The sequence below is a fragment of the Arachis ipaensis genome, chromosome B7 (assembly GCF_059453495.1).
Source record: "Arachis ipaensis isolate K30076 ecotype BB chromosome B7, ASM5945349v1, whole genome shotgun sequence".
Lineage (NCBI taxonomy): Eukaryota > Viridiplantae > Streptophyta > Magnoliopsida > Fabales > Fabaceae > Arachis > Arachis ipaensis.
Genome location: NC_142442.1, coordinates 93,835,397 through 93,862,193, shown reverse-complemented (window position 1 = coordinate 93,862,193; position 26,797 = coordinate 93,835,397). Strand labels below are relative to the sequence as shown.

The 26,797-nt window shown below is 37.5% G+C and overlaps 1 protein-coding gene across 1 annotated transcript; it reads right to left on the bottom strand.

Moving 5' to 3' along the window:
- Nucleotides 1-23,641: 23,641 nt before the first annotated feature.
- LOC107607392 (uncharacterized) lies at nucleotides 23,642-24,385 on the bottom strand. The gene is made up of 2 exons (XM_016309355.1): nucleotides 24,239-24,385; nucleotides 23,642-24,178 (listed from the first exon to the last, which is right to left on the bottom strand). Exons 1-2 carry the CDS (start codon nucleotides 24,383-24,385, stop codon nucleotides 23,642-23,644), a joined length of 684 nt encoding a protein of 227 aa, XP_016164841.1.
- Between the last annotated feature and the right edge of the window lie 2,412 nt (nucleotides 24,386-26,797).

Genomic DNA, 26,797 nt, shown 5'->3' with positions numbered 1-26,797 from the left:
GCATGCGCAACAGGCAGTAGTTACCATACGTGAATGAGGGTTATGCGTATGCAAAAGTCTCAGGTCACGCGTACGTGTGGGTGTACATTTTTTCAAAAGAATTTTACCAAGTCTGAAATCTGCAGATTTGCTAATTTAAACACCAAACTTCCGACGCACATAACTTTTCCGTTTTAAATCATTTTTCCTCCGTTCATCGAATAGTGTAAACATCACGGACCCAATTTTTATACAAGACAAGTTTGAAACTGTTTAGGGGTCCGGAAGCCATGTTATGGGTTGCCAAAGTTTGGCCAAAACCAAATTTCACAAAAGCTTCAAAACCTCATTTTCTTTTTAAAGTTCATTCCAACCCAATTCATCATACCTATAATCATCAATATAACACACTTTTGACAATATCACAATAATCTCTTCAATTCTACCATTTCTCAATTCAATAACATCTCACTTAAACCTAAACTTCACAAGTTTATCATCAAACATCAACAAACCAACCTATATTTACATAATTCCTAAATCACAAGTAATCACCAAGATTTAACTCTAAGTCCACCAAGCTCTCAAATCAAGCTTCCAAAGATTCCAAAGTCTCCATATCATGCATTCATACACCTAACACATATATATACATACATATACTAGGGTTTAGGACTCTCACTGTGCCCACGAACTGAACAAACTAAATCCATCAAACTCTACAAGCTAAATTGAACCTAGAGTACCAAATCAAACCAAAACTCAACATGGGTTCCCTTTAATTTCGAAAATTGAGGGATAAAAATTTGGGGTGATATTGAAGCTTACCTATGAAATTGATTTGATAGAATCGAAGAGGTCAATGCGGCGGATGCGTGGCCGCAAACGGTGCGGCGATCGGAGCTCGGACGAAGAAGTTATGGTTGATTAATGTTGTGGTGAGGGTTTGGAAGCTCTCCTCTCCCCTTGGATGTTCAGCGTGCTTCTTTGCTGAATGGGGAAGGAGATGAACTTCTGCCCATTTAAGTGATGGGTCCGGTTGGGCCCAAGAGCCCGGTTTGGGTATGGTTCAACCGGTTCTGCCCGTTTGGTCCAATTTCGGGCCAAATTTATCGAAATTAATGTCAAAGTTCTCGTTTTAAAGAGCTCTATCTTATTTTAATATAAGATTTTCATTTCTAATTCTCCTTGTTAAGATTCAATTTATTGACTAATTATTTACTAATTTTAGCGGGGTTTTGGAATTTTGTCCTCAAAATTCAGATTCAGTTACCTGAAAAGAGGTGTGGGTAGTCCTTCCGTATACTTAGAGTTTCTTGAGGATAACCTCATTACTCAAAATGTCCATGTCCTTTCATTTGAACTAATTTAGGTTGTAAGACATGAATTTGTTTTAGTAGCTGGTGCACGAAATTGTAATTCACACTTTTCACAACTCGTACCATTAACCAGCAAGTGCACTGGGTCGTCCAAGTAATACCTTACGTGAGTAAGGGTCGATCCCACGGAGATTGTCGGTTTGAAGCAAGCTATGGTTATTTTGTAACTCTTAGTCAGGAAATTAGTAATAAAAAGGATTGGGTTTATGAAGAGTAAATAACATAAAATAAATAATACTTGTTTTGTAGTGATGGAGAACAAGTTGAGGTTTTGGAGGTGCTCTGTCTTCTGAATTTCTGCTTTCCTACTGTCTTCTTCTTCACGCACGCAGGTCTCCTTCCATGGCAAGCTGTATGTTGGTAGATCACCGTTGTCAATGGCTACCAGCCGTCCTCTCAATGAAAAGGGTCCATGTACATGGCTAATCATCTGTCGGTTCTCACTAATGTTAGAATAGGATCCATTGATCCTTTTGCACACTGTCACTGCACCCAGCATTCATGAGTTTGAAGCTCGTCACAGTCATCCTTTCCTGAATCCTACTCGGAATACCACAGACAAGGTTTAGACTTTCCAGATCTCAGGAATGCTGCCAATTGATTATAGCTTATACCACGAAGACTCTGATCGCACTGATTTGAATGCTCTGTTGTCAGGAGAGGCAGTCAAACTCGTGATCCAGGTATCCAAGAGATATACATTTAATCTAAGGTAGAACCGAAGTGGTTTTCAGGTACGCATTCATAGGTTGAGAATGGTGATGAGTGTCACGGATCATCACATTCATCATGTCAAAGTGCGAATGAATATCTTAGAATAGAAAGAAGTGTGATCGAATGAGAAACAGTAGTAATTGCATTAATCCATCGAGACACAGGAGAGCTCCTCACCCCCAAACATAGGGTTTAGAGACTCATGCCGTAGAAGATACAAGTTCTGATGTAAAATGTCATGAGCTACATAGTAAGTCTCTAAAAGTAGTTTTTATACTAAACTAGTGACCTAGGTTTACAGAAAATGAGTAAACTGAGATAGATAGTGTAGAAATCCACTTTCGGGCCCACTTGGTGTGTGTTTGGGCTAAGAATTGAAGCTTTCACGTGCATAGGCTGCTCTTGGTGTTTAACTCCAGCTTTTGTGCCAGTTTGGGCGTTTAAGTCCAACTTTTATGCTAGTTTTGGCGTTTAACGCCAGAATAGGGTAGAGACTTGACGTTAAACGCCAGTTTGCGTGATCTCAACTCGGGCAAAGTATGGACTATTATATATTGCTGGAAAGCCCAGGATGTCTACTTTCCAATGCAATTAAGAGCGCGCCAATTGGGTTTCTGTAGCTCCAGAAAATCCAATTCGAGTGTAGGGAGGTCAGAATCCAACAGCATCTGCAGTCCTTTTTCAGCCTCTGAATCAGATTTTTGCTCAGGTCCCTCAATTTCAGCCAGAAAATACCTGAAATCATAAAAAAACAAACAAACTCCTAGTAAAGTCCAGAAATGTAATTTTTGCATAAAAACTAATAAAAATATACTAAAAAAGTAGCTAGATCCTACTAAAAACTATATGAAAATACCCCTAAAAAGCGTATAAAATATCCGCTCATCAGAAGCGTGTTTCAGAAGTTATGAAATGTGGAGTACGTTGAATAGGTTCGAAAGGTACGGCAAAAAATGATTCGGTATGCCACTGCCCATTGATCCCTTCTGAAAATTGAGATGGACCAACTTATTGGTGTTTGACTTCTTAGTTTTTGATTGCTCATCCGATTCTAGTTTGTTGAAGTAATCTTCAGAAATACATATCTTCCTCCTTCAAACTTGAGAAGTATACTTCTTAGATTCGCATAACTCTTTTTTTCGGCTTTTCATAGTGAGAGTCTTAACTCGGCTTTTTCGTTGCCTTGTCTATCAAATTCAGGAACTAAGATGTTTGATACTCCAGTTTCATATTAGCACAGAGACTTTTAGTGCGCCATGAAGCTTTACCTACTTTTTGATGTATAGTCACGTTTAATATCTCCGATAAACAGTTTGCTCTGATAGCCGAAATGGATTTGGGTTAACTGACCCACGATCACCTAACAGTATTACTTCTTATTTTAGTCCTCGATAACCCCTTTCATAATCAGTAGCAGTCCCTTTATACTTTCACTGTGATTCCTTCCATGATTACTATATCTCGGATGACTCTTAGTACTCATTTCTTAACATCGAACGTGTTAGATATTCAGTCACACGCATCGCCACATTATCCATCATTTTGAACCAATAGAACGTATCTTCTTACAATCGTGACATCTACTAGTAGTTCTCGGATGAATTGAATTCCGCCCTCGATGGCTTCAAGCAATAGTTTACGTCTCTATTTCGGCATTAGGCATTTAAATCCATTCTTGATTCCCTTTTGTTTACCAGACTATGACTTCTTTAATCGCTCTCTATTGTCTTGTTGCACTTCCTGTATTTCGTCCTTGCCACATCTTAAGATTGTAGTAGATTTAGCCGTGCTCCTTCAGCTACACCCTCAATATCCAACATAAAGTTCTAACTTACTTAGCATTCCTTCCTTCGGAATTTATATCCAAGCATTCCACAGAAACTCCTTGTTCAGGGTGTTCGTCACCATTTCGCGATGTTGTACTCGCGCACATCCTAAACCCCCTTGATAATGCATCGCAATAATTTCGAGTAGTTAATCAAGTCGGGTATCACGAATACTGGCACAGAGGTTAATCCTTTTCTCAAGATTCGAAAGCTTACATTGTATGTAGGTGTCCGTGTAGACGGTGTATTCCAGTGTGTTAACTTAATCTTAGGCATTATAGTCGCCAAGAATTTAAAGCTGCAAAACTCCTCTTGATGGCGCACACTTACATGTTTCACCTTCTGCGTCCAAAAGTCTTGCTCTAAAGAATCAATGTCTTGATGGTTATAGTTAGGATTCCTATGCGATATTAATATAGGTTCAAGTTTATTTTCAAAAAAGACATTAAGCTCGAAAGATGAATGAACAGTAGAATGGTGTTTGTGAGAAATCAGAAAGAAAATCCTGCATATGGTCAAATAGAGTGGTACCGAAATAATGGAATGCACAAGAAGAGCAATCTAGGTGTATCTCAAGAAAAGAGTTCAAATCAAGGACCTTTGGTAGGAAGAACAAAGCGTATCAAGTCAAAGAAATCTCAGCTGATTTTGAAGAGCACGGTTTGCGAATACAAGAAACTCTACTCACTACTCATCCTGGAAGAAACAAGATTCATGCACATAAAGAGTAAAACTGGAAAGATGATCAAGTCATTTAAGAAGAACTCCGAATAGAGTTTTAACCCAGGATTCAAAAGAAGGATTAAATTGAGTCGCGAAGATTCGTTGGCACACTCTTTCTGCATAAGGCTTCCTGCAGTTTTCTTCCTTCTTCTCCAGCATAACCGGCGCTTCCCACTAAGAAATAGTTGGTCAGGAAATTCCCTTTCTAGTACTCCCTTCAAGAATTGTCTTGGAAACTCTCGCGTATAGGGATTTGGCCTCATCTCCACTCGCCTCTTAATAGTTAGCAACTAAAGGTCGAATTCCCTTTATTCCTCTTCCTCGCGGCTCACTGTCACTGGGTTTGAATAATAACTCTACGTAACTCTTCAACGCTTTCAATTCCTTAAGTATAATCCAACCTACTTCCGTTGCGTCACTCTTGTTCTTATCTAGCTACTCCTCTAAATTAACTAAACATCGCTCCATCTAAACAACTAATAGTCTTCGACTAACTATCCACTTGGACTTTATGATTATCAACGCTTGTCATGCATCACGAACGAATATTACATTAATGATATGCAGGGAAGTTAGAAATTCAACTGTTGGTCTACAATGACCTCGGGTATGAGAATCGAATTCGGTTGCATCCCATCCTTCTCTGTATTGACAATTCCAAGACATATGCCCTGGTCTCCCACACTTGTAACATACGCCTAGTCTGGCCCTGCACGGTCTGTTTGGATGATAATTCTTGTATCTCAGGCACCTCAAATCTTCTGGTTGAGTACTGGTCTGCTCTTCCAAATTCTGCCCTGACGGATGCTGTTCCTTTGGTTATTGTTCCAGCGTTATTGAAACTCTGGCTTCTAGGCATAATCTTTCCCTTTCTCTTTGTGAAGGGTTCTCGGCGGTCACTCCTTGAGCTTCTCCCGTTGCTGGTCCCGTGGTAACTTGCTCCAATGGCAGTAGCAGCACTCGTCATTGCAGTCACGAAATTGGTCAAACTGTCTACCGGTATGGTTACCTCATTACCTCTCCATCTTCGACCTCAATTATGCCCACGGCCGCGAACACGAGACACCATTTGGTTCCTGTTGATACCAACCAAGTGATATCAAGGTGATCAGTCTCAATATCGTAAGACTAGTGTTTCAAAGTCCCAAATGCATGCTCATGAGCATTCATGCCACATATATCAGTTAGATATCCTAATTAGCACGTATAGATACCCAGAGTATGCCCAGAAGCTTAGTCACTCCGTCCCTCAGGCTCTACAAGAACGAACTGCTCTAATACCATAATGTAACACCTTACCACATAAAACATTACGATTAAGCCATAAAACAGAGGTGGTGTGGTATTACGACTTCTAAAACAAAATATATACATAATAGTAACCGAAAAAGAGTAATATACGAGGAGCCTTGGAAAATAGGTGAAACGAAATCACAAACTAAAAAGTGCATCGCTCAGAAAACGAGATTACTTGCGGCTAAGAAACCTAGAGATCAAAGGTGTAACTAAGTAGAAAGCAGGAATGGAGGGTCAAAAGTACAGAATAACAAGCTCCTAACTCAGCCTGCGAAGCTAAGGCTAGCCAAAGAAAATTTACATATATATACATATCCCGCAAACCCAAAATGCATGACTGAAAACTTAACTCTTCCCAACCCTCTAGGAGGGACAAAATAAACAAGTTTATTGGAGAGAAAGCTAAGCATATATATATATATATATATAGCTATACATCAAAATAAGCCCAGAGACTACTCCGCTTCAGAAGTCCAGACGCCTAGCAAGGTGCCTCTCGACCTGCATCTGAAAATAACAACATAGTATGGGGTGTGAACCGGAGGTTCTCAACATGGTAAACGTGCCACACAAATAATTTATAAGATCTTGGAAATGCCAGAGGTAATCCTAGAACGCCAACACTCAGTGATAAAGCTTAAATTCTAAACAGAAGCCATAAAAAGGGTAGGTTTCTAAGGAATTCTAAACTTACTTACTTAAACCTAACTTTATCACCAAATTGGTCCACCATTCCTCCACTCCTCCATCACCAATGATTTTGCAGAGACATACAACTAAATAATTTCAAGCACAAGTAGAAAACAGGTAGTACAGGTAGCAAATATAACAATTAGCATAATATATATTCAGTTAGGCAATCCCAAGTAGTGCATAGCAAACAAAACAAACAGAATGCACATGATGTATGCCTGTCCTTTGGTTGATGAGGCTCATCTATCGGTTATCCAGCCAACCCGACAAGTCCAAAACCCTTAGACTGTCCCTTGTAGGGTATTTATACGTGCCCGGTCACCCTTACGACGTAGGGTCAATAGAGTATCGAGTCTCAACTTGGAGCACATGGTGGCAAGCCACGGTACTTTACCCAAGGAAACTCGTATCTCAAAAAATCATTCCATATTCATTCATTAACATTTCATAATAATTCATTACTTACTCATCATATAATTGCACTTTTATACATAACTCATCATACCCGGAGCAAGTGTGGCCAAACCACAACCCTTGCGTCTACCCAGGAGGTATGTTCTCATATGCCCAGGAGGAACAAAGGAGGAGATCCTAACCTCCAACCATCTCGCTGGGGGCGATTTTACAATACAAGAAGGAACAAAGAAGGGGATCCTCACCTTTCACCATTTCCTGGTGTCGCACTTTCGACAAAGAGTGCTCAGGTGCAACATTTATTCCTTTCATTCACCAGATTCACGATTTAAAAAGATATATATATATATATATATATATATATATATATATGCCACCCATCTTCTCATACCTAAAATATCACTTTTCCAGCCTTACTTTACTCCCAAGTTAACATTATGAAAATAGAGGTTTAGAAGTCTAAAATTTGATTTAAAAACATAACATCCAGTTTTGCAGAAAACAGGGGCCACGCGTACATTTGGGGCATGCTTACGTGTGGGTATGCGTTTAGGCTAAGATGCGCACACATCCCTTGATTACGCGTACGCATTAGCGCCAAGTAGTAGCGCATGGTCGCATGTGAGGATCTTGCGTACTGGTGCACGAAATTGTGATTCAAAAAAAAGACATAATGCATGTTGAATTTTTGAAAATTTAAGAAAAGACATAATACATAATGGATTCATCTTCATCCTTTCCAGTGTCTAGGATTATGAAGTCAGCAGGGATGTACAGGCCTTCAACCTTCACTAAGACATCCTCTACAAGTCCAAAAGCCTATTTCATTGATTTGTCTGCCATCTTTAATGAGATTCTTGCAGCATGTACCTCAAAGATCCCTAGTTTCTCCATTACAGAGAGTGGCATGAGGTTTATTCCTGACCCCAGATCACACAGAGCCTTCTCAAAGGTCATGGTGCCTATGGTACAAGGTATTAAGAACTTTTCGGGATCCGGTTTCTTCTGAGGTAATTTCAATTGAACCAAGGCATTCAGTTCATTGATAAGTAATGGAGGTTCATCCTCCCAAGTTTCATTACCAAATAACTCGGCATTCAACTTCATGATTGCTCCTAGATATTGAGCTACTTGCTCTTCAATAATATCTTCATCCTCTTCAGAGGAAGAATACTCATCAGAGCCCATGAATGGCAACAGTAAGTTTAATGGAATCTTTATGGTCTATGCATGAGCCTCAGATTCCTTTGGTTCCTCAATGGGGAACTTTTGAGGTGGAAAGAATTTGGGCAAGAAAGCATTGACCAACTTTGCCCAAGAGTTCAGGCTTTCTTTAGGTTGTGAGTCCAACCATATCTTAGCTCTGTCTCTTACAACAAAGGGGAAAAGCATAAGTCTGTAGACCTCGGGATCAACCACATTTGTTTTAACAGTGTCACATATTTGCAAGAATTCAACTAAGAAATGATGAGGATCTTCCAATGGAAGTCCATGAAACTTGCAATTCTGCTGCATTAGAAAAACTAATTGAGGCTTAAGCTCAGAGTTGTTTGCTTCAATTACAGGAATTGAGATGCTTCTTCCATAGAAGTCAAAAGTTGGTGCAATAAAGTCACCAAGCATCTTCCTTACATCTCCACCATTGTTGTTATTTTCGGCTGCCATATCTTCTTCTTTTTCGAAAATTTTTGTAAGGTCCTCTTCAGAGTGTTGTGCTTTAGCTTCTCTTAGCTTCCTCTCAAGAGTCCTTTTAGGTTCAGGATCAGCTTCAACAAGAATGTTCTTATCCTTGTTCCTGCTCATATGAAAAAGAAGAGAACAAAGAGGGAAGATGAATCCTCTATGTCACAATATAGAGATTCCTTTGTGTGAGAATAGAATAGAAGAATAGAAGAATGAGGTAGAGAGAGAATCAGGAGAATTCGAACACAGAGAGAGGGAGAGGGTTCGAATTTTAAGAAGAGGGATGTTAGTGAATAAATAAAATAATAGAAAGAGATGAGAGAGTGTGTATTCAAAAATTATTTAAAAGAGAAGAAAAATATTTTTGTTTCTATTTTAATTATTGGTTAATATTCAAAAATTAAGAAAAGAAAAAAATAAAATTAGAATTTAAAATAATTAGTTAATGAAAGAGAATTTAAAAAAAATGGTTAGTGATTTTCGAAAATTAGAGAGAGAAAAGTAGTTAGGTGGTTTTGAAAAAGATAAGAAATAGTAAAACAAACAAAAAGTCAAGTAGTTAATTGAAAAATATTTGAAAAAGATATGATTGAAATTCACTTTGAACAAGATTTGAAAAGGAAATTAAAAAGATTTGATTTTTGAAATTAAAGTTTATTAATTGACTAACAAGAAACTAAAAGATATGATTATAGAATTTAAAGATTGATCCTTTCTTAATAGGCAAGTAACAACTTGAAAATTTTTGACTCAAAACATTAAATGTTAGCAATAATTTCGAAAAATATGAAATAAAAATAAAAAAAAGATTTTGAAAATTAATTTTGGAGAATTTTCGAAAAACATGAAAGAATAATGAAAAAGATTTGATTTTGAAAAAGATTTGAAAAGATAGAATTTTTAATTTAAAATTTTGACTTGACTAACAAGAAACAACTAAAATTTAAAAATTTTGAATAAATCAACCCAAAATTTCGAAATTTATGAGTAAAATAAGGGAACGATATTATTTTTTATTTTTGAATTTTTAATGAGAGAGAAAAACAACAAAATGAAACAAGACATAAGAATTTAAGATCAAAACACGAAAAATATGCAAAAATACTTTGAATGTCAGGATGAACACCAAGAACACTTTGAAGATCATGATGAACATCAAGAACATATTTTTGAAAATTTTTAAGAAAAGAAAGACATGCAAGACACCAAACTTAAACCATACCTTGGCCGATCATAATGTATTAACCAAGGCAATCCACAAGGCAAAAGGGCAAGACTTTAATTACCAAGATTCAACTCTAAGTCCACCAAGCTCTCAAATCAAGCTTCCAAAGATTCTAAATTCTCCATATCATGCATTCATACAGCTAACACATATATATACATACATATACCCAACAATTCAATATCTAACATAATCCAAATAAGAAATAACTAGGGTTTAGGACTCTCACCGTGCCCACGGACTAAACAGACTGAATGCGTCAAGCTCCACAAGCTAAATTGAACCTAGAGTAGCAAATCAAACCAAATTTGAACATGGATTCCCTTTAATTTCAAAAATTAAGGGATAAAGAGGCTGGGGTGAGATTGAAGCTTACATGTGAAATTGATCCGATAGAATTGTAGAGCTCGATGTGGTGGACATGTGGCCGTAAATAGTGCGGCGATCGGAGCTCGGACAAAGAAATTATGGTGGATTAATGTTGTGGTGAGGGTTTGGAAGCTCTCCTCTCCCCTTGGCTACTAAGCGTGCTTCTTTGCTGAATGGGGAAGGAGATGAACATTTGCCCATTTAAGTGATGGGTCCATGATGAGAAGAAAGTTGTTGGTAAAGAATTTCTCAATGAAATCTCGTTGCAAGTATAGTTCTAAACCAACAAACAATCCTCCATCAAAGTTTAAAAAGTGTTTTGGTTGTCACAAGTCTAACCCCAATATAAAAATAACCAAAGTATTTAAACCTCAAGTCGTCTTCTCAAGGAGTTGCAGTGAGGTATGCGTATTATTGGTTATGGTATCAAAAGGGTTGGGGTGGTAAAAGTACAAGAAATGTAAATCAAGCAATTAAAAAAACAATTACTAAAGAAAGACATTCATGGCAAGGGTTGACAGTTAAGCTTTCTATCCTAGTCATTAATGATCATACAATATTTATCAAGAGTTTATCTTATTTAGTCATCTCTAACAATGGAAGAAGATACAAAATTATCTTCACATAAAAGAAAGTCAAATAAGACTAGTTAAACTCAATCCAAAAGTTCTAATCAACCTACTAATTGAATTAGCAAGAGATTAGAGTCAATGTAAACAATATTAACTAACAACCTTAGATCACCAATCTAAATTGGGTATTAATGACTCAAGATTACCTAATTTCTCTCCTGCCAAGCCAAGAATGCTCAAAAAGCTACTCTAACATCCCACCAAGCATTTTGTCAAACACTTGGAAGGCATAAAAGGAAAGCATTATAAATTGCAAGAATTAATAAAATCTACTACTACCCAATACAAGAAATCAACAACAACAACTAAAGGAAGCAAAATTAACATGAAATATCTCAAATTGCATTAAAGGAAATTTAACTTGACAAGAGTGTTCACAACATAAAAATGGTCAAAATGAGAAATTAACAAGAAAACATAGGAAAATCAAGACACTATAACAAGGAATTGTAAAGAAAACAAGATGAAATGATGAAATTAAATCTAGATTTAAGAGAATTTAACCTAATCCTAACCTAATTCTATAGAGAAGAGGAAGCTTCTCTCTCTAGAAAACGAACTAAAGGCTCATCAAAACTAATCTAAGTGCGCCCCCTTGCCCAAGCTTGAATTTTGCATGAAATAGCCTTAGCAATGAGTTGGATTTGAGCCTGGGAAGCTCAGAAATTGGCCACAACGTTTTCACTTTAATGAGGTCACGTACTGGCTGTGATGCGTACGCATGGGCCACGTGTACGCGTCGTCTAGCATTTCCTTCTCACGCGTACGCGTCGCCTGGACGACCTCTTATTCACACATGCGCGTCTGTCACGCATGCGCGTCGATATATGCACTCCAAATCTTTGTTTTTCCACGAATTCTCCACTTTGCATGCTTTTTTCTTCACCTCTTCTATCCAATACTTGCCTTATGAATCTGAAATCACTCAACAAACATATCAAGGCATCGAATGGAATTAAAGTGAATTAAAATTAGCTATTTTAAGGGCCTAAAAAGCATGTTTTTATGCTTAAGCGCAAATTAAGGGAGAATTACCAAACCATGCTATTTCATTGAATAAATGTGAGAAAAGGTGATAAAATCTCCTAAATTAAGCACAAGATAAACCACAAAATTGGGTTTTATCAAACCTATCCACTCTTAAACCAAGCATGTCCTCATGCTAAACTCAAGAAAGAAACAAAGGGTATCAACATTTATTCAATGCAAACTATCTATATGCAACTTATCTAAATACAACTACTTTGTCAAAATAAATCAATTTCCCAAGAAAGCATATATGACCACAGGGCTAAAGCAATAGCAATCAAATCAAACCCACAATTGAATTGAGTTATTAAAAAGAATGTACAAACTTGCAAGAAAATAGATAATCATGGGTGGAAACATGTAATTGAGCGATCGAACCCTTACCGGATATGCATCTGCTCTAGTCACTCAAGTGTATAGGGTTGATTCACTCAATTCTCCTCTAATCATGCTTTCCAAGATTTGTTTTTCATCTAACAATCAACACTTATTTCATGCATGCATACAAATATCATGAGGACTTTCCCATAGGTTGTAATGGGGCTAGGGTCAAGGTAAGATTGTATTTGGTTAAGTGGACTATAATTTGAATCTTTGATCAACTTAAAATTTCCACCTAACCTATGGCAACCTATACAATTAAAATGCTAACCTAACTACCCATTCTTCACTTCTTCACACACTCATGCATTCTCTTTTTTATCACCACACATATGCATTGATTTTTATTGAACTTCACTTTGGGGCATTTTGTGCCCTTTTTATTGTTTTTCTTTTTCTTTCTTTTTTCTCTTTCTATATTCTTTTCTTTTTATATATACATTTTTTTTGTTTTTTTTTCTATTTTTTTTATCTTTTTCTTTTGATGACATATATACAAAGATACCAATGCATATGGTTTAAACATGATTAATACATGAGTATGCACCTAATTCCCATAATTTTCAACAAAAATATATAAACACTCTTTTATCCCAACCAATATTCCCAATTCTCCCACAATTAAATGATGAACACTCACTAGCCTAAGCTAATCAAAGATCCAAACAATGGACGTTTATTGTTTTTCACTTAGGCTTGTAATGTGCTAATATTAAGAACAATTGGGTTTAGCATAGGCTCAACGTTGGCTAACAATGGAAAATAAAAGGTAAGGCTATTTGGGTAAGTGAGCTATTTTAAACAATGGCCTCAATCATATAAGTGCATGTATACACAAAATAATGGACATAAAGAATCAAATAAATCAAAAATTACAATCATAGAAAGAGAATAATACACACAAGAATGAAAATAAGTGGTTATACGATGTAACCACACAATTAGGCTCAAAACTCACATGCTTGTGTTCTTAACTAAAAAATCGTGTTCCACAATGTGTATAATTTAAGCAAGTTCTAAAACTTTTTTTACAATCAATTGGGGTGCCCTATAAATAAATTTCTTGAAAAATTTCATTATTTTGACTAAGCTTATTATGTATATATATGGAAAATAAGAAAATGCAACAAAAATCCTAAAAGACCAGAAAATAAGATGCAAAAGTGTTGGGATTAGAAAATTGTCACCCAAAGACGCCAAGTGGTCGGACGACTGATAAACCCCGATTTCGTGGTTTATCTTGCGCTTATTTTGGGGGATTTTATCAATATTTCTCACACTTATTCACAAGAAATGCATGGTTTTGTGTTCACTTCCCAATATTACTCTATGATGAAAAACATGCTTATTTTGCCTTGAAATTGTCATATTTTAATCCTCTTCAATTGCCATTCGATGTCGTGATGTTTTTGTTGAGTAATTTTAGGAATTATAGGGTAGGAATGACTTAGAAGAGAGGGAGAAAGCATGTACAAAAAGGGAGGAACATGAAGAATTGAAGTCTTGGGAGCAGCAGCATCGGCGCGCCCGCGCACTCCACGCGCACGCGTGGATGGGATTGGCTGGAAGCGGCGCGAAAGGATGGACGCATCCGCGCAGATTGGAAGATTCCTATCGACGCGCACGCGCAACTGGCGCGCCCGCGTGGATCACAAAAGTAATCGGCGCGCGCGCACGCATGGCGCGCACGCGTGGGAAGCTGCACGTGACCTCATTAAGAGAAATCGTGCCTGGCGATTTCTGAGGCCAAGGAGGCCCAACTTCAAGCTGTTTCTGTGTGGAAAAGACCCAAGGATGCTAGGGGGAAAAGGAGAGATCACTCATTTTACACTAGGACACAATTTTAGCTAGTTTTAGGTTCTTTGGTTATTCTAGAGAGAGAAACCCTTGTTCCTCTCTAGATCTAGTTTCCATTTTGATCTTCCCTTGTTGATTTGTGAATTGGATCTTGTTAATTACAGTTTTAATTGTTCAATTTGAATTCCTTGTTACAATCTTGCTTACATTTAGTAATAGTTTTATGATTCTTGTCAATTGTCATTTCATACCCATTTCTTGAATGTTATGAATCATGACTTGTTGATGTTACATTGATGATTTCTATATTTAATCTTGTTGATTGCTTGATTGTATGTTGATAATTGTTAGTGGGTATTTGTGGAATTCAATTTAATTACTATTTTGAACATGTCTTTTATCAATGCTTACCAAGTGTTTGATGAATTGTTTACTTTAATTATGGAGTAGTCTTTTCCATTCTTGGCCTAGATCAAGGGAATTGGGTAAACTTGAGTCATTGGGTCTAATGGATTTGATGATTTGGGAGCCCTTGGTGGTCAATTTGATACACATTGACGCCAACCTATTACTAATTTAATTAGTATGTAGGTTGGGACTTATGGGTTGATGTGACCAAAGCCATTTAACGTACTTCAAGTCTAGGGGTAGATATCACGTACTTAAGACTTTGGGGGTAGACTTAATGAGCTTGGTTCCTCATAATTGTCAAGATATAGTTGTTGGACAAGGATTGTGATCCCAATTCCCATGCCTAGCCAAGAGTTGTTTTTATCATTCATATTTGAAAACCAATTTCCAATTTCAATTGCCTTAGTTATAGTTACTTGTTTGGTTTAAGTAGAATTAAATAGAATATTGCTTGTTCATTGGAATTGCTCAAGTTTTACTTAGGTGGTTGAATTAGTTTATTGCAATTTAAGATTACTTGCTTGTTAAGATTTCCATTTATTTTTATGCTCATAACTCACAACCCCGGATTTCTAACCAATGTCGAAGCACATGTTTGCCCATTCCTTGTGAGACGACCCGAGGTTTGAATACTTCGGTTATTTCTATTGGGGTTGAACTTGTGACAACCAAATCCCTCTTCTAAATTTGACCCCCCGAGGATTGTTGTTGGTAGAGCTATACTTACAACGAGGTGTTATTAAGAAGAAACTTACCAATACACCCTTGGGTGCTCCGCGGTCAATGACCTCCCTACACTTAAAAGTTTGCACCGTCATCGGTGCATTCAAAGATGCGCAGGGGTACGGCGACTCTTCGGATTGCCACCTTCAGCTGGTGGATCAACCGATTGCAGCATGTTCTTTTTCCCCGCTTCCATTTTTGCTTATGGTGCATCATTCATGAAAAATAGAAAATAACACCGTAAGATGAGAAAATACAAAAGCAAGGAAGCGTAAATTATTGGAATGAGGTAATGATCAATAGAATTGAGTGAGTGAATTAGGGTGACATTAATGAAATAAGTGTGTGAGCTCTAAGTTGCATGCGGTTTAGAACACACACATTATCATAGAGAGCTATGTCATAATTCCATAAAAGAAAGTATGCACTTCACTCATTCTAGTGTGCTTGAAATACTTCAAAGTAACTTGTAAGTTAAGATAACCAAACAAGTAGTGAAGAAGCATAAAGGCATTCAAGCAAAAATCAAGCAATTGTGAAATGGATAATGCATGTGCATTGATTGATGTGCAAGGAAACTTAATGAACTAATTGAAATATAGAGCTCACACATCAAACAATGACACATGTTGAAGTTGTTGTAACACCTAAGAGACATAGAAGTGGAACACATGAGTGCTATGGAATTTAGGAAAAAGAAGATAGAAGTGAAAATCAACCACATAGCAAGCATGGTCCACAAAGCTTTACTAAGTTCAAAAACATGTCACTAGATAAGCTTTCGATCCAATTCCACAATTCCACAAATCCCAATGCATGAAATAGGTGGTGTCAATAAAGGTCAATCATAAACAAGCATCACCTAAAAAAATACATTGATAATGTACAATTGCCTAACAATGGATGATGAATGCATGGTGGCTAAAACATGCAATTCAAAAGAGTTAAGATGCTTGAAGGCAATGTACAAGTACTTGGTATGCACAAATGTTAAGCATGAAAAGTTTAAAACCAAGTAGCAAAATATAACCTCAACAAAGAATCCAACAATGAATATTAACAACAATGATGTTAAACTAACATCTTATCAATAATCAGCAGCAATAGATAGCAAACAAAATTGGTAATCCGACACTCATAACAAAAACAGAAAAATAAACATGAAACAAACTAACTAAACAACTAACTAATTAACTAACTAATAGAAATAGTGATAAATGGTGTTTGGTAGTATTGGATGATGGTTGAAGGGTGGAACGAAAGAAAGAGAAGAAAGGAGAAGGAAAGAAATCGAAAGAAGAGAAGAAAAGGAATGGGTGAAGTAGGGCAGTCCATGCGTACGCGTGAGGCGACGCGTAAGCGTGGTGGGTGAAAGGGGATCGACGCGTACAAGTGGATCACGCAAACGCGTGGATCACGTGAACGCGTGATGGGTTATTCAGTGAGGCGACGCGTATGTGTGGGGTGACGTATACGCGAGGGTTGGCTTGTGCTGAAGGCACAATTCCAGCCCAAAACTCACACAACTCTCTGGAATTTGTATGGAAAGTGAAAATTTTGAATCCAAGCGTACGCATGGGCGAGGCGGACGCGTGGGTGGTCAAAATTCTTGGGGTCACGCGTACACGTGGGTGACGCGTACACGTGGCATGGTGTTCTGCTTTTCAAAATTTTTCCAAGTTCTTGCACCAAACCAAGCAATCCAAACCTCCAAACAACTACCAAAACATCAAAAAACCTTATTTAACCTACTAGACTCCCAAATAAACTTAACAAACTAAACAAGACATGAAATTAAACCTATTTTACCAATATTTACAAAAAATGAAAAAGAAAAAGATGTTACCATGGTGGGGTGTCTCCCACCTAGCACTTTTGTTTAATGGCTTTAAGTTGGACTTTTGGGGAGCTCTTCATCAAGGTGGCTTGTGCAATGTACTTGAATCCATCCTTGAACATCCACCAATTCTTGGACTTCCAATAAGCTCCATCATTCAAGATTAATATCTCCAAACTTTGATGATTTCTTCACAAACCATGAGCTCCCAAAGTTGATCCTCATTGTGCGATCCGGGATCCCAAACCTTGTTTTGACACCAATTTTCTAATTAATCATCACGGTTCCACTTGGGTGGTAGACAAGACGAATTCTCAATGAAGCCTCTAAAACACTTCCTAGACCCATGCAATTTGGTTCTACACCAACCATTGCTATTCAACTTTGAGCATGCAACCATCATGAACTTAGAGTGATGTTTCCAACCACCACACAACTCTCTCTTACTCTTAACTCTACAAAGAGCTCTAAGTTGACCATCATTTTCAATCAAACCATATTCAAGTGGGAAAGTAAAGCTTAGGGATAAGAATTTTACCCACTTGAATGTTGTGTAGGATGGTGACTTAGGAAGGGGTGGTCCCAATGATCTTGGAAGTTCCACTCCCTTGTGCTCTTTTTTGACTATCTCCACCTCTTTGCAAGCTTCTTCAATTCCAACCTCTTCCTCTTGGTAGCTCTCTTCCAATTCAACCTCTTCTTCATTGCTTACCAAGAGTATGGGAGGTTGTGCACACCCTTCTATTATTTCAATGTCAAGTCCAATGGGAGAGGATTCAATTGTAGATAGGAACTCCTCAATGATTGAATCCATCTCTTGATCAACCTCTTCAAAGTCTTCAATCATGAAATGCTTTGGAGGTTGCACACCCTCCTCAATCATCAATGTCAAGCTTCTTGGAAGAGGGCTCTCTAATTCTACATTCCCATGGACTTCCAACATCTCCTAGGTCTTCAACCACTTCTTCTGGCTCAATTGTCTCAACTTTCTCCCCTTATGGGAATGCTTGCTTCAACTCCTCTTCTTCACCTAAAAGCTCCAAACTCACTCTCTCACTAAGCTCCTTGATTGCTTCTTCACATTCAATAATGGGAGTGCCTTGATTGTATAGGCTTAGGTGGGAGGAGACCATGTTGCGAATGGCTTCTGCCATGGTGGCAAGCACGGCTTTTATCTTCTTGAACTCCTTTTGTGTCTCTTTTTGCCTTTGGAGGTAAGAGCTAATATCTCTTTGTTGTGCTAGCTTGAAGGCATGGAGAGACTCATCCATAGGAGGTGGTGTGGGAAGAGAAAATTCATTGTTTGGGAGAAAGGGCTCATAATTGGAAGGTGGTTCATATTGACAAGGATATGGAGATGGTGTATATGGAGGTGGTTCTTGGAAGTAGTTGTGTTGGAATTGTGGTGGCTCCATGTGTGGTTCATATGGCTCATAAGGTGGTTGGTATGGTGGATAAGGATTAGGGTCATATGGAGGTGTTTAGTGATATGGGGCTTGTGAGTATGATGGATCAAAATTATGTTGGGGAGATGGTTCATAGGCATATGGTGGTGGTTGTTGACAACCACAATGAGGGTCACCACATCCGTTAGATTGATATGTATTAGGGGTGGAATTATACCTATAAGGAACCGGAGGAGGTTGTTGCCAAGAAGGGTGATCAATTCCTTGAGGCTCCTCCCACCTTTGATTGTTCCATCCTTGATGCATATTGTCATTGTAGCTCCCATTTCCTACAAAACATTATTTGAACCAAAAACTTGTTGTGAAGAAAGTTGTTGGTAAAGAATTTCTCAATGAAATCTCATTGCAAGTATAGCTCTAAACCAACAAACAATCCTCCATCAAAGTTTAAAAAGTGTTTTGGTTGTCACAAGTCCAACCCCAATATAAAAATAACCGAAGTATTTAAACCTCGGGTCGTCTTCTCAAGGAGTTGGAGTGAGGTATGCGTATTATTGGTTATGGTATCAAAAGGGTTTGGGTGGTAAAAGTGCAAGAAATGTAAATTAAATAATTAAAGAAACAATTACTAAAGAGAGACATTCATGGCAAGGGTTGAGAGTTAAGCTTTCTATCCTAGTCATTAATGATCATACAATATTTATCAAGAGTTTATCTTATTTAGTCATCTCTAACAATGGAAGAAGGTACAAAATTATCTTCACATGAGAGAAAGTCAAATAAGACTAGTTAATCTCAATCCAAAAGTCCTAATCAACCTACTAATTGAATTAACAAGAGATTAGAGTCAATGGAAATAATATTAATTAACAACCCTATATCACCATTCTAAATTGGGTATTAATGACTCAAGATTGCCTAATTTCTCTCCTTCCAAGCCAAGAATGCTAAAAAAGCTACTCTAACATCCAACCAAGCAATTTGTCAAACACTTGGAAGGCATAAAAGGAAAGCATTATAAATTGTAAGAATTAATGAAATCTACTACTACCCAATACAAGAAATCAACAACAACAACTAAAGGAAGCAAAATTAACATGAAATATCTCAGATTGCAATAATGGAAATTTAACTTGACAAGAGTGTTCACAACATAAAAATTGCCAAAATGAGAAATTAACAAGAAGACATAGGAAAATCAAGACACTACAACAAGGAATTGTAAAGAAAACAAGATGAAATGATGAAATTAAACCTGGAGCTAAGAGAATTTAACCTAATCCTAACCTAATTCTAGAGAGAAGAGGGAGCTTCTCTCCCTAGAAAACTAACTAAAGGCTTATCATAACTAATATATGTGCCCCCTGGGCCCAAGCTTGAATTCTGCATGAAATAGCCTAAGGAATGAGGTTGATTTGGGCCTGGGAAGCTCAGAAATCGCCCCTTTGCCCAAGCTTGAATTCTGCATGAAATAGCCTTAGGAATGAGTTGGATTTGGGCCTGGGAAGCTCAAAAATCGCCCCCAGCATTTTCACTTTAATGAGGTCACGTGCTGGCTGTGACGTGTACGCATGGGCCAGGCGTACGCGTCGTTTGCCGTTTCCTTGTCATGCGTACGCGTCGCCTGGACGACCTCATATTCACGCATGTGCATCTGTCACGCATGCGCGACGATGTATGCACTCCAAATGCTTGTTTTTCCATGAATTCTCTACTTTGCATGCTTTTCTCTTCACCTCTTTCATCCAATACTTGCCTTATGAATCTGAAATCACTTAAGCACAAACATATCAAGGCTTCGAATGGAATTAAAGAGAATTAAAATTAGCTATTTTAAAGGCCTAAAAAGCATGTTTTTACACTTAAGCACAAATTAAGGGAGAATTACAAAACCATGCTTTATCATTGAATAAATGTGAGAAAAAGTGATAAAATCCCTTAAATTAAGCACAAGATAAACCACAAAATTGGGGTTTATCAGTCCAGTTTGGCCCACGGGCCTGGTTTGGGCCCAGTTCAACCGGTTTGGACCATTCGGTCCAATTTCGGGCCAAATTCTTCGAAATAAGTGCCAAAATTCTCGTTTTAAAGAGCTCTATCCTATTTTAATACAAGATTTTCATTTCTAATTCTCCTTGTTAAATTTCAATTTATTGACTAATTATTTACACAAAGTATGGACTATTATATATTGCTGGAAAGCCATGGATGTTAATTTTCCAATGCCATTGAGAGCGCGCCATTTGGACTTCTTTAGCTCCACAAATACTCCTTTGAGTGCACAGAGGTCAAAATCTAATAGCATCTATAGTCCTTTCTCTGTCTCTGACTCAGACTTTTCCAAAGCTCCTCAATTTCAGCCAGAAATCACCTAAAATCATCATAAAACGCAACAACTCAAAGTATTATCCAAAAGTGTGAATTTTGCACTAAAACCTATAAAAATATAATAAAACATAAACAAAACATAATAAAAACTATACGAAAATAATGCCAAAAAGCGTATAAAATATCCGCTCATCAGAACACCAAACTTAGACTGTTGCTTGTCCCTAAGCAACCAAAAACAAAGTAGGATTAAAAGGAAGAGAAGGATACAATAAATCTCAGACTTTTCAATAAAGATCAGTTTCAATTAGAAGAGTGGGACTAGTAGCTATTCACTTCTGAATAGTTTTGGCATCTCACTTTCCTTTGAAGCTCAAAATAATTGGCATGTTTAGGAACTTAAAATCCAGATGATATTATTGACTCTCCTAGTTTAGTTCTTTTTGACTCTTGAACACAGCTTCTTTTGAGTCTTGGCCGTGACCCTAAGCGCTTTGTTTTCCAGTATCTCCACCGGATACATAAACGCCATAGACACCTAACTAGGTGAACCCTTTAAGATTGTGATTCAGCTTTGCTAGAATCCCCATCCAGTGGTGTCCAGAGTTCTTAAGCACACACTTTTGCTTTGGATCACGACTTTAACTGCTCAGTCTCAAGCTTTTCACTTGACACCTTCACACCATAATCATAGAGTTACGGGAGCAGCTCATTTGAACTGTTTAGGCCAAGATTTTGTTTCTTTTAGGTTCTCCTAACCATTGATGCTCAAAGCCTTGGATCCTTGCTCTTGCCTTTTGGTTTGAAGAGCCATTGGCTTTTTTTTTTCTTTCTTTTTTTGCGGCTTTTTTTTTCTGTTTCTTTCTATTACTTTCTTTTTGCTGCTTTTTCTTGCTTCAAGAATCAATTTTTGGAATTTTCAAATTACCAATAATACTTCTTTTTTTTTATCATTCTTTCAAGAGCCAACATTCTTAACTCCAACATCAAATATGCACTATTTATTCATGCATTCAGAAAGTAAAAGCAATCCCACTACATCAACATAACTAAACTATTCTTATGATATAACTCGAAATTTAAGTATCTCTCTATTCTTTTTCAAATAAAATTTTCTTTCAAGCAAGGTGAGAGATATATGAAATATTTCATAGCTTTAAGACATAAATAAAAGATGATCATGCATAAGAAACAAACAATAAAACAAAATACATGGAAAATAGAAAAATGACATAGGCAAGGGGATTAAGGAAATGGGACCACCTTAGTGACGGCGGCTACTACTCCCTTTGGAGAATCCAATGGAGCACTTGATTTCTTCTATGTCATGCCCCTGTCTTTGTTGTTCTTCCCTCATGGCTCTTTGATCTTCTCTTATCTCATGGAGGATAGTGGAATGCTCTTGGTGTCCCTTCCTCAACTAATCCATGTTGGAGCTCAATCCTCATAGAGAAGTATGCAATTGGTCCCAATAACCTTGGGGAGGAAAATGCATCCCTTAAGGCATCTCAGGGATTTCTTGTTGAGGCAGTTTGACATGCTCTTGCTGTGGTTCATGTGCCAGCTCTTGCTATAGTTCATGTCCCCTTCAATGGGGATGTCTCTTTCTATGACAATTCTATTTGAATTGCATAAGTGACATATGAGGTGAGGGAAGCAGAGGCAAGTGCCTTTCCCTTCCTCTTCCTTAAGGTTTCACCAGTCTTTGGGGCCATACTTAAGAGTGGTAGTAAAAAAGAAAATCTTTTGCAAAACCAAACTCAAGTATTTTGCTCGTCCTCGAGTAATAATGAACAATTGGAAAGCAGAGAGTAGAAGAAGAAGAAAGAGGTAGAGAAAAAAAAGGGGAAGAGTGAATGTAGGAGAGAGAAGAAGGTGGGGTTGGTGGAGATTCTGAGGGACCCATTGGTCCTAATAGGCTAGGGAATTCGAATTCCTTGTGCCCTTGTGGGTGTTGAACGCCCAGGCACTTCTCCTTGGCTGGCGTTCAATGCCAACTTCCTGCTCCATATAGGGTGTTGAACTCCCTTGAGGGTCTCCCTTTCTTGCGTTCAACGCTAGGTCTTTGCTTCCTGGCCAGCATTAAATGCCAGCTTCTTTCTCTATTGTGGGCATTGAAAACCCAGTAGGGACTCCTCCTTTGGCGTGCAACGCCAGCTTCCTTACCCATTGGGGGCATTGAATGCCCCCTTGCCTTATTGTCTGGCGTTCAACATCAGCAAGGGGTCTACTCCAGGGTGTTTTATTTACATCTCTGAACATCTCTGTCTCTGTTCTAACTACTGCATATGATCACAAACATTGAAAAGCAAGGAAAAACTAAAGGAATTAAACTGAAATAAACTCAAGTGAAAATAAACAAAAGAAAAACAAAAGTACTATACTCATGGTTGGGTTACCTCCCTACAAGGGCTTCTTTACCGTCATTAGCTTGATGGACAGCTCCTTTCAAGGGGGAAGGTAGTCATAGAGGATAAAATTCTTATTCCTTACTGGGAGCATCGTTCCTATGCTCTCATGTATTAGCCTAATACGCTCAAGAGATAGTATCTTGTTCACTATATGAAGCAGGGTTGGTCTTGCAGCAATATGTTGGTGTCCTTTCATGCCATTTCCCTCTTCCATGGTGAATACTATGAAGAGATAAGTGAATACTACTATCTTCCATGGTGGAAAGCCTTCAGTAGGGATCTTTTTGGTCCTCCATCCCCTAGGAATCTTTCTCTTAGGACCCTCTTCGTCGGTTGATAGTGCACACCCGACACCAAACTTACGTTTGGTGGTAGGGGGTTTGAATTAGTTCCATCCAAGGGAGGAGGCTTGAATGTTGAATCCTTTATGCAAGTGCCTCCCTTTGTCAGGGGGTAATGGAAGGTTAAAAACCTCGAACACCATCCAGTCCTCATGCAACCTCGGTGCCTTCTCTCCTTGCTCAACATCTATCAGGGCTCTTTTAGTGGCCAAGAGTGAGGTTCCGAGAATGATGGAATCAATTGCATCCTCTTCCATGTCAGAGCCTGTAGGGAAGAAGAGCTCTCCAACCTTTACTAGTACGTTCTCTACTATCCCATGTGATTGCCTTAAGGACTGGTCAGTCCTTTGCATGGTAATCCTTGTTTCTTGTGCCTCTTGGATTCCTAGCTTCTTCATCACAGATGAAGGTATCAAATTTAAGCTCAAGCCAAGATTATACAAGGCCTTGTCAAAAGTGATCTTTCCAATAGGACATAGGAGCTGAAAGCTACCTGGATCTACCATCTTCCTTGGTAGTTCATTCTGGACTAAAGCACTACATTTTTTGGTTAGTACCACAGTCTCATCTCTCCTTAGGTCCTACTTTTCAAAAAGAATGCCTTTTAGATAGGCCGTATAGGGGGTCTTTTTTTCCAATACCTTTGCTAAAGATATATTGACTTGCAGCTTCTTGAGTGCTGCTAGGAAATGAGCCAGTTGCTCATCTTCTGGTTCTCTTTGCACACCTAGGAAAGGTAGCTGTTGAGGCTCTTGCACCTCTGCAAAGGCGTGCTCTGTGGTAGTCATAGGCTCCTCTTGCACGACCAGAGAAGAATTAACTCAAGGTTCCTTCTCCTCTGTAAGGGCGTGCTCAATGGCATTCTTAGGATCCTCCTGGTCCTTGATTGCCATAAGTCTCTCAATAGCAGGCTCTTGAGGTTTGGCCTCCTTGGTGAAGACCACTGTTCCAGCTTCTTTTAAAATCTCCTTCCCAGAGAGCATCAGGCTTTCTTTGAAGGCCCTATAGGGATGCACTTCCTCAAACAACTCAGAAAGAGGAATATTAACCTGCTCAGGTGTCCACTGGTCATGGGTGTAAGTGTCTCCTTGAGGGTAGTTACCACTCATATCACTAGGAGAATTATAAATCTCAGCAGGGGGTGCGGCTATAGTCTCCATGTCTAGAACTTCTGTCCTAACTAGGATCTCCTCACAGGAGTATAAGTGTTGGTTATTGGAAGCTATCTCAATGAGCTCATCTGCCTCTTCGTGTGTCTCTATAAAGTACAGAAAATAGCCTACAAAGTGATCTACTGTCTTTCTAGCTATCTTGGAGATGGCTTCATAGAAGATGATCATCTTGCCTCATCTTGAGAACATATGGGGAGGGCAATTCCTAAACATCAACAAGTACCTCTCCTAAGCATCATGGATGGACTCGTTCTCCTTCTACCTGAAGGTCTGAACATCTGTCACTAGCTTAGTTAATCTCTGTGAGGGAGAGAACCTATTCAGGAGTTCGTTAACAACCTTATCCTAGGTGTTCACACTTCCTTTAAGTTCCATATACCACCATTCATTTGCTTGATCACTCAGAGCAAATGGGAAGAGTTTTAGTCTGGGGACTTCAAGGTCCACTCTATTGACCTCTGCAGTGTCACAAAACTACAGGAAGTCGGAGATGAACTTACTAAGGTCTTCTTGTGGTTGTCCATGAAACTGGCACTTTTACCGTAATAGCAGGACCTGGTCTATATTGACCTTAAAGTCTTCTGAGTCAATAGGAGTGTCAAATGTATAGGAGGCCAGAGGTCTCCCGATACGTGTATTCCCCATTTGATCCATAGTGACTTCGGTGTTCCTGCATACATACATAAGAGACAAAGAAAACTGGGAGTCTCTATGTCACAGTATAGGGAGCTCCAAGTGAGATATATCCAAAAAAAATAGAAGAGAATAAAGAGGGAGAATTCGAAAATTAAAGAGGGAAAAGGAATTTAAAATTTAAAAATTTTTTAATTTGAAAATAATAAATAAAAATAGAAAAATTAATTAGAAAATTCAAAAATAAAATAAAAAATTAGAAAGAAAGGGATTTAAAAATTTTTGAAATTCAAAAAGAAAGATAAACAATTAACTAACAAGATTTGAAAAGAAAGATAATAGATTTGATTTTGAAAATTTTAAAATTCAAAAGAGAAAGTCAAACAAAAAGATTTGAAATTTGAATTTGAAAAGAAAGAAAAGATTTGAAATATAAAATTTAAAAGAAAGATTCAAACTAGATAAGATAAGATTTAAAAATTTAAAATTTAAAAGATTTGAAATTTAAATTTGAGTTTTGGGATTTAAAATTAAAAGATTTGAAATTCAAATTTGAAATTTTAGAGATAAAGAATCTAGAAAGATAAGATTTGAAAAGATTTGATTTTGAAAATTTTTGAATTTGAATTTTGAAATAGATTTGATTTTGAAATTTGAAATTGATTTAAGATAAAGATTTTGAAATTTGAATTTTAAAATTTGAATTTAAAATAAGATAAGATAGGATCTTTTTGAAATTTAAACAAAGGAAAAAATATAAGATAAAGATTTGAAAAAGATAACAAGAAATTTAAAAATTGAATTTTTAATTTTGAAAAATTTAAAAAGGCAAACACAAAAAGACACCAAACTTAAATTTTTTTGAAATCAAAGATTATAATTTTTGAAATTTTTGAAGGAAAAACACAAGAAGGACACCAAACTTAAAAATTTTAAGATAAAAACACTTTTTAAAAAATTTAAGAAAAGAAAAACACCAAAAGACACCAAACTTAAAATTTCAAATGCCAAGACACTAGCTGTTTCGAAACTTGCAAGAAAAAAATAACCAAAAGACACCAAACTTAAAAATTTTAAGATCAAAAAAGAAAAGAAACAAGAACTATTTGATACCAAGAAGAACACTCAAGAACAAATTCGAAAATTTAAAGAAAATAAAGAACACACAAAGGACACCAAACTTGAGAATTGACACTAGACTTAAACAAAGGATAAAGAAAAGATGGATTTTGAAAAAGTTTTTGAAAAAGAAAACAAAAGACACAATAAAAAATAAAAATTAGCTAATCTAAGCAACAAGATAATCCAGTAGTTTGTCAAATCCGAACAATCCCCGGAAACGGTGTCAAAAACTTGGTGTGTGAAACTGGCTCCGCAATATTCGCACAGATAGAC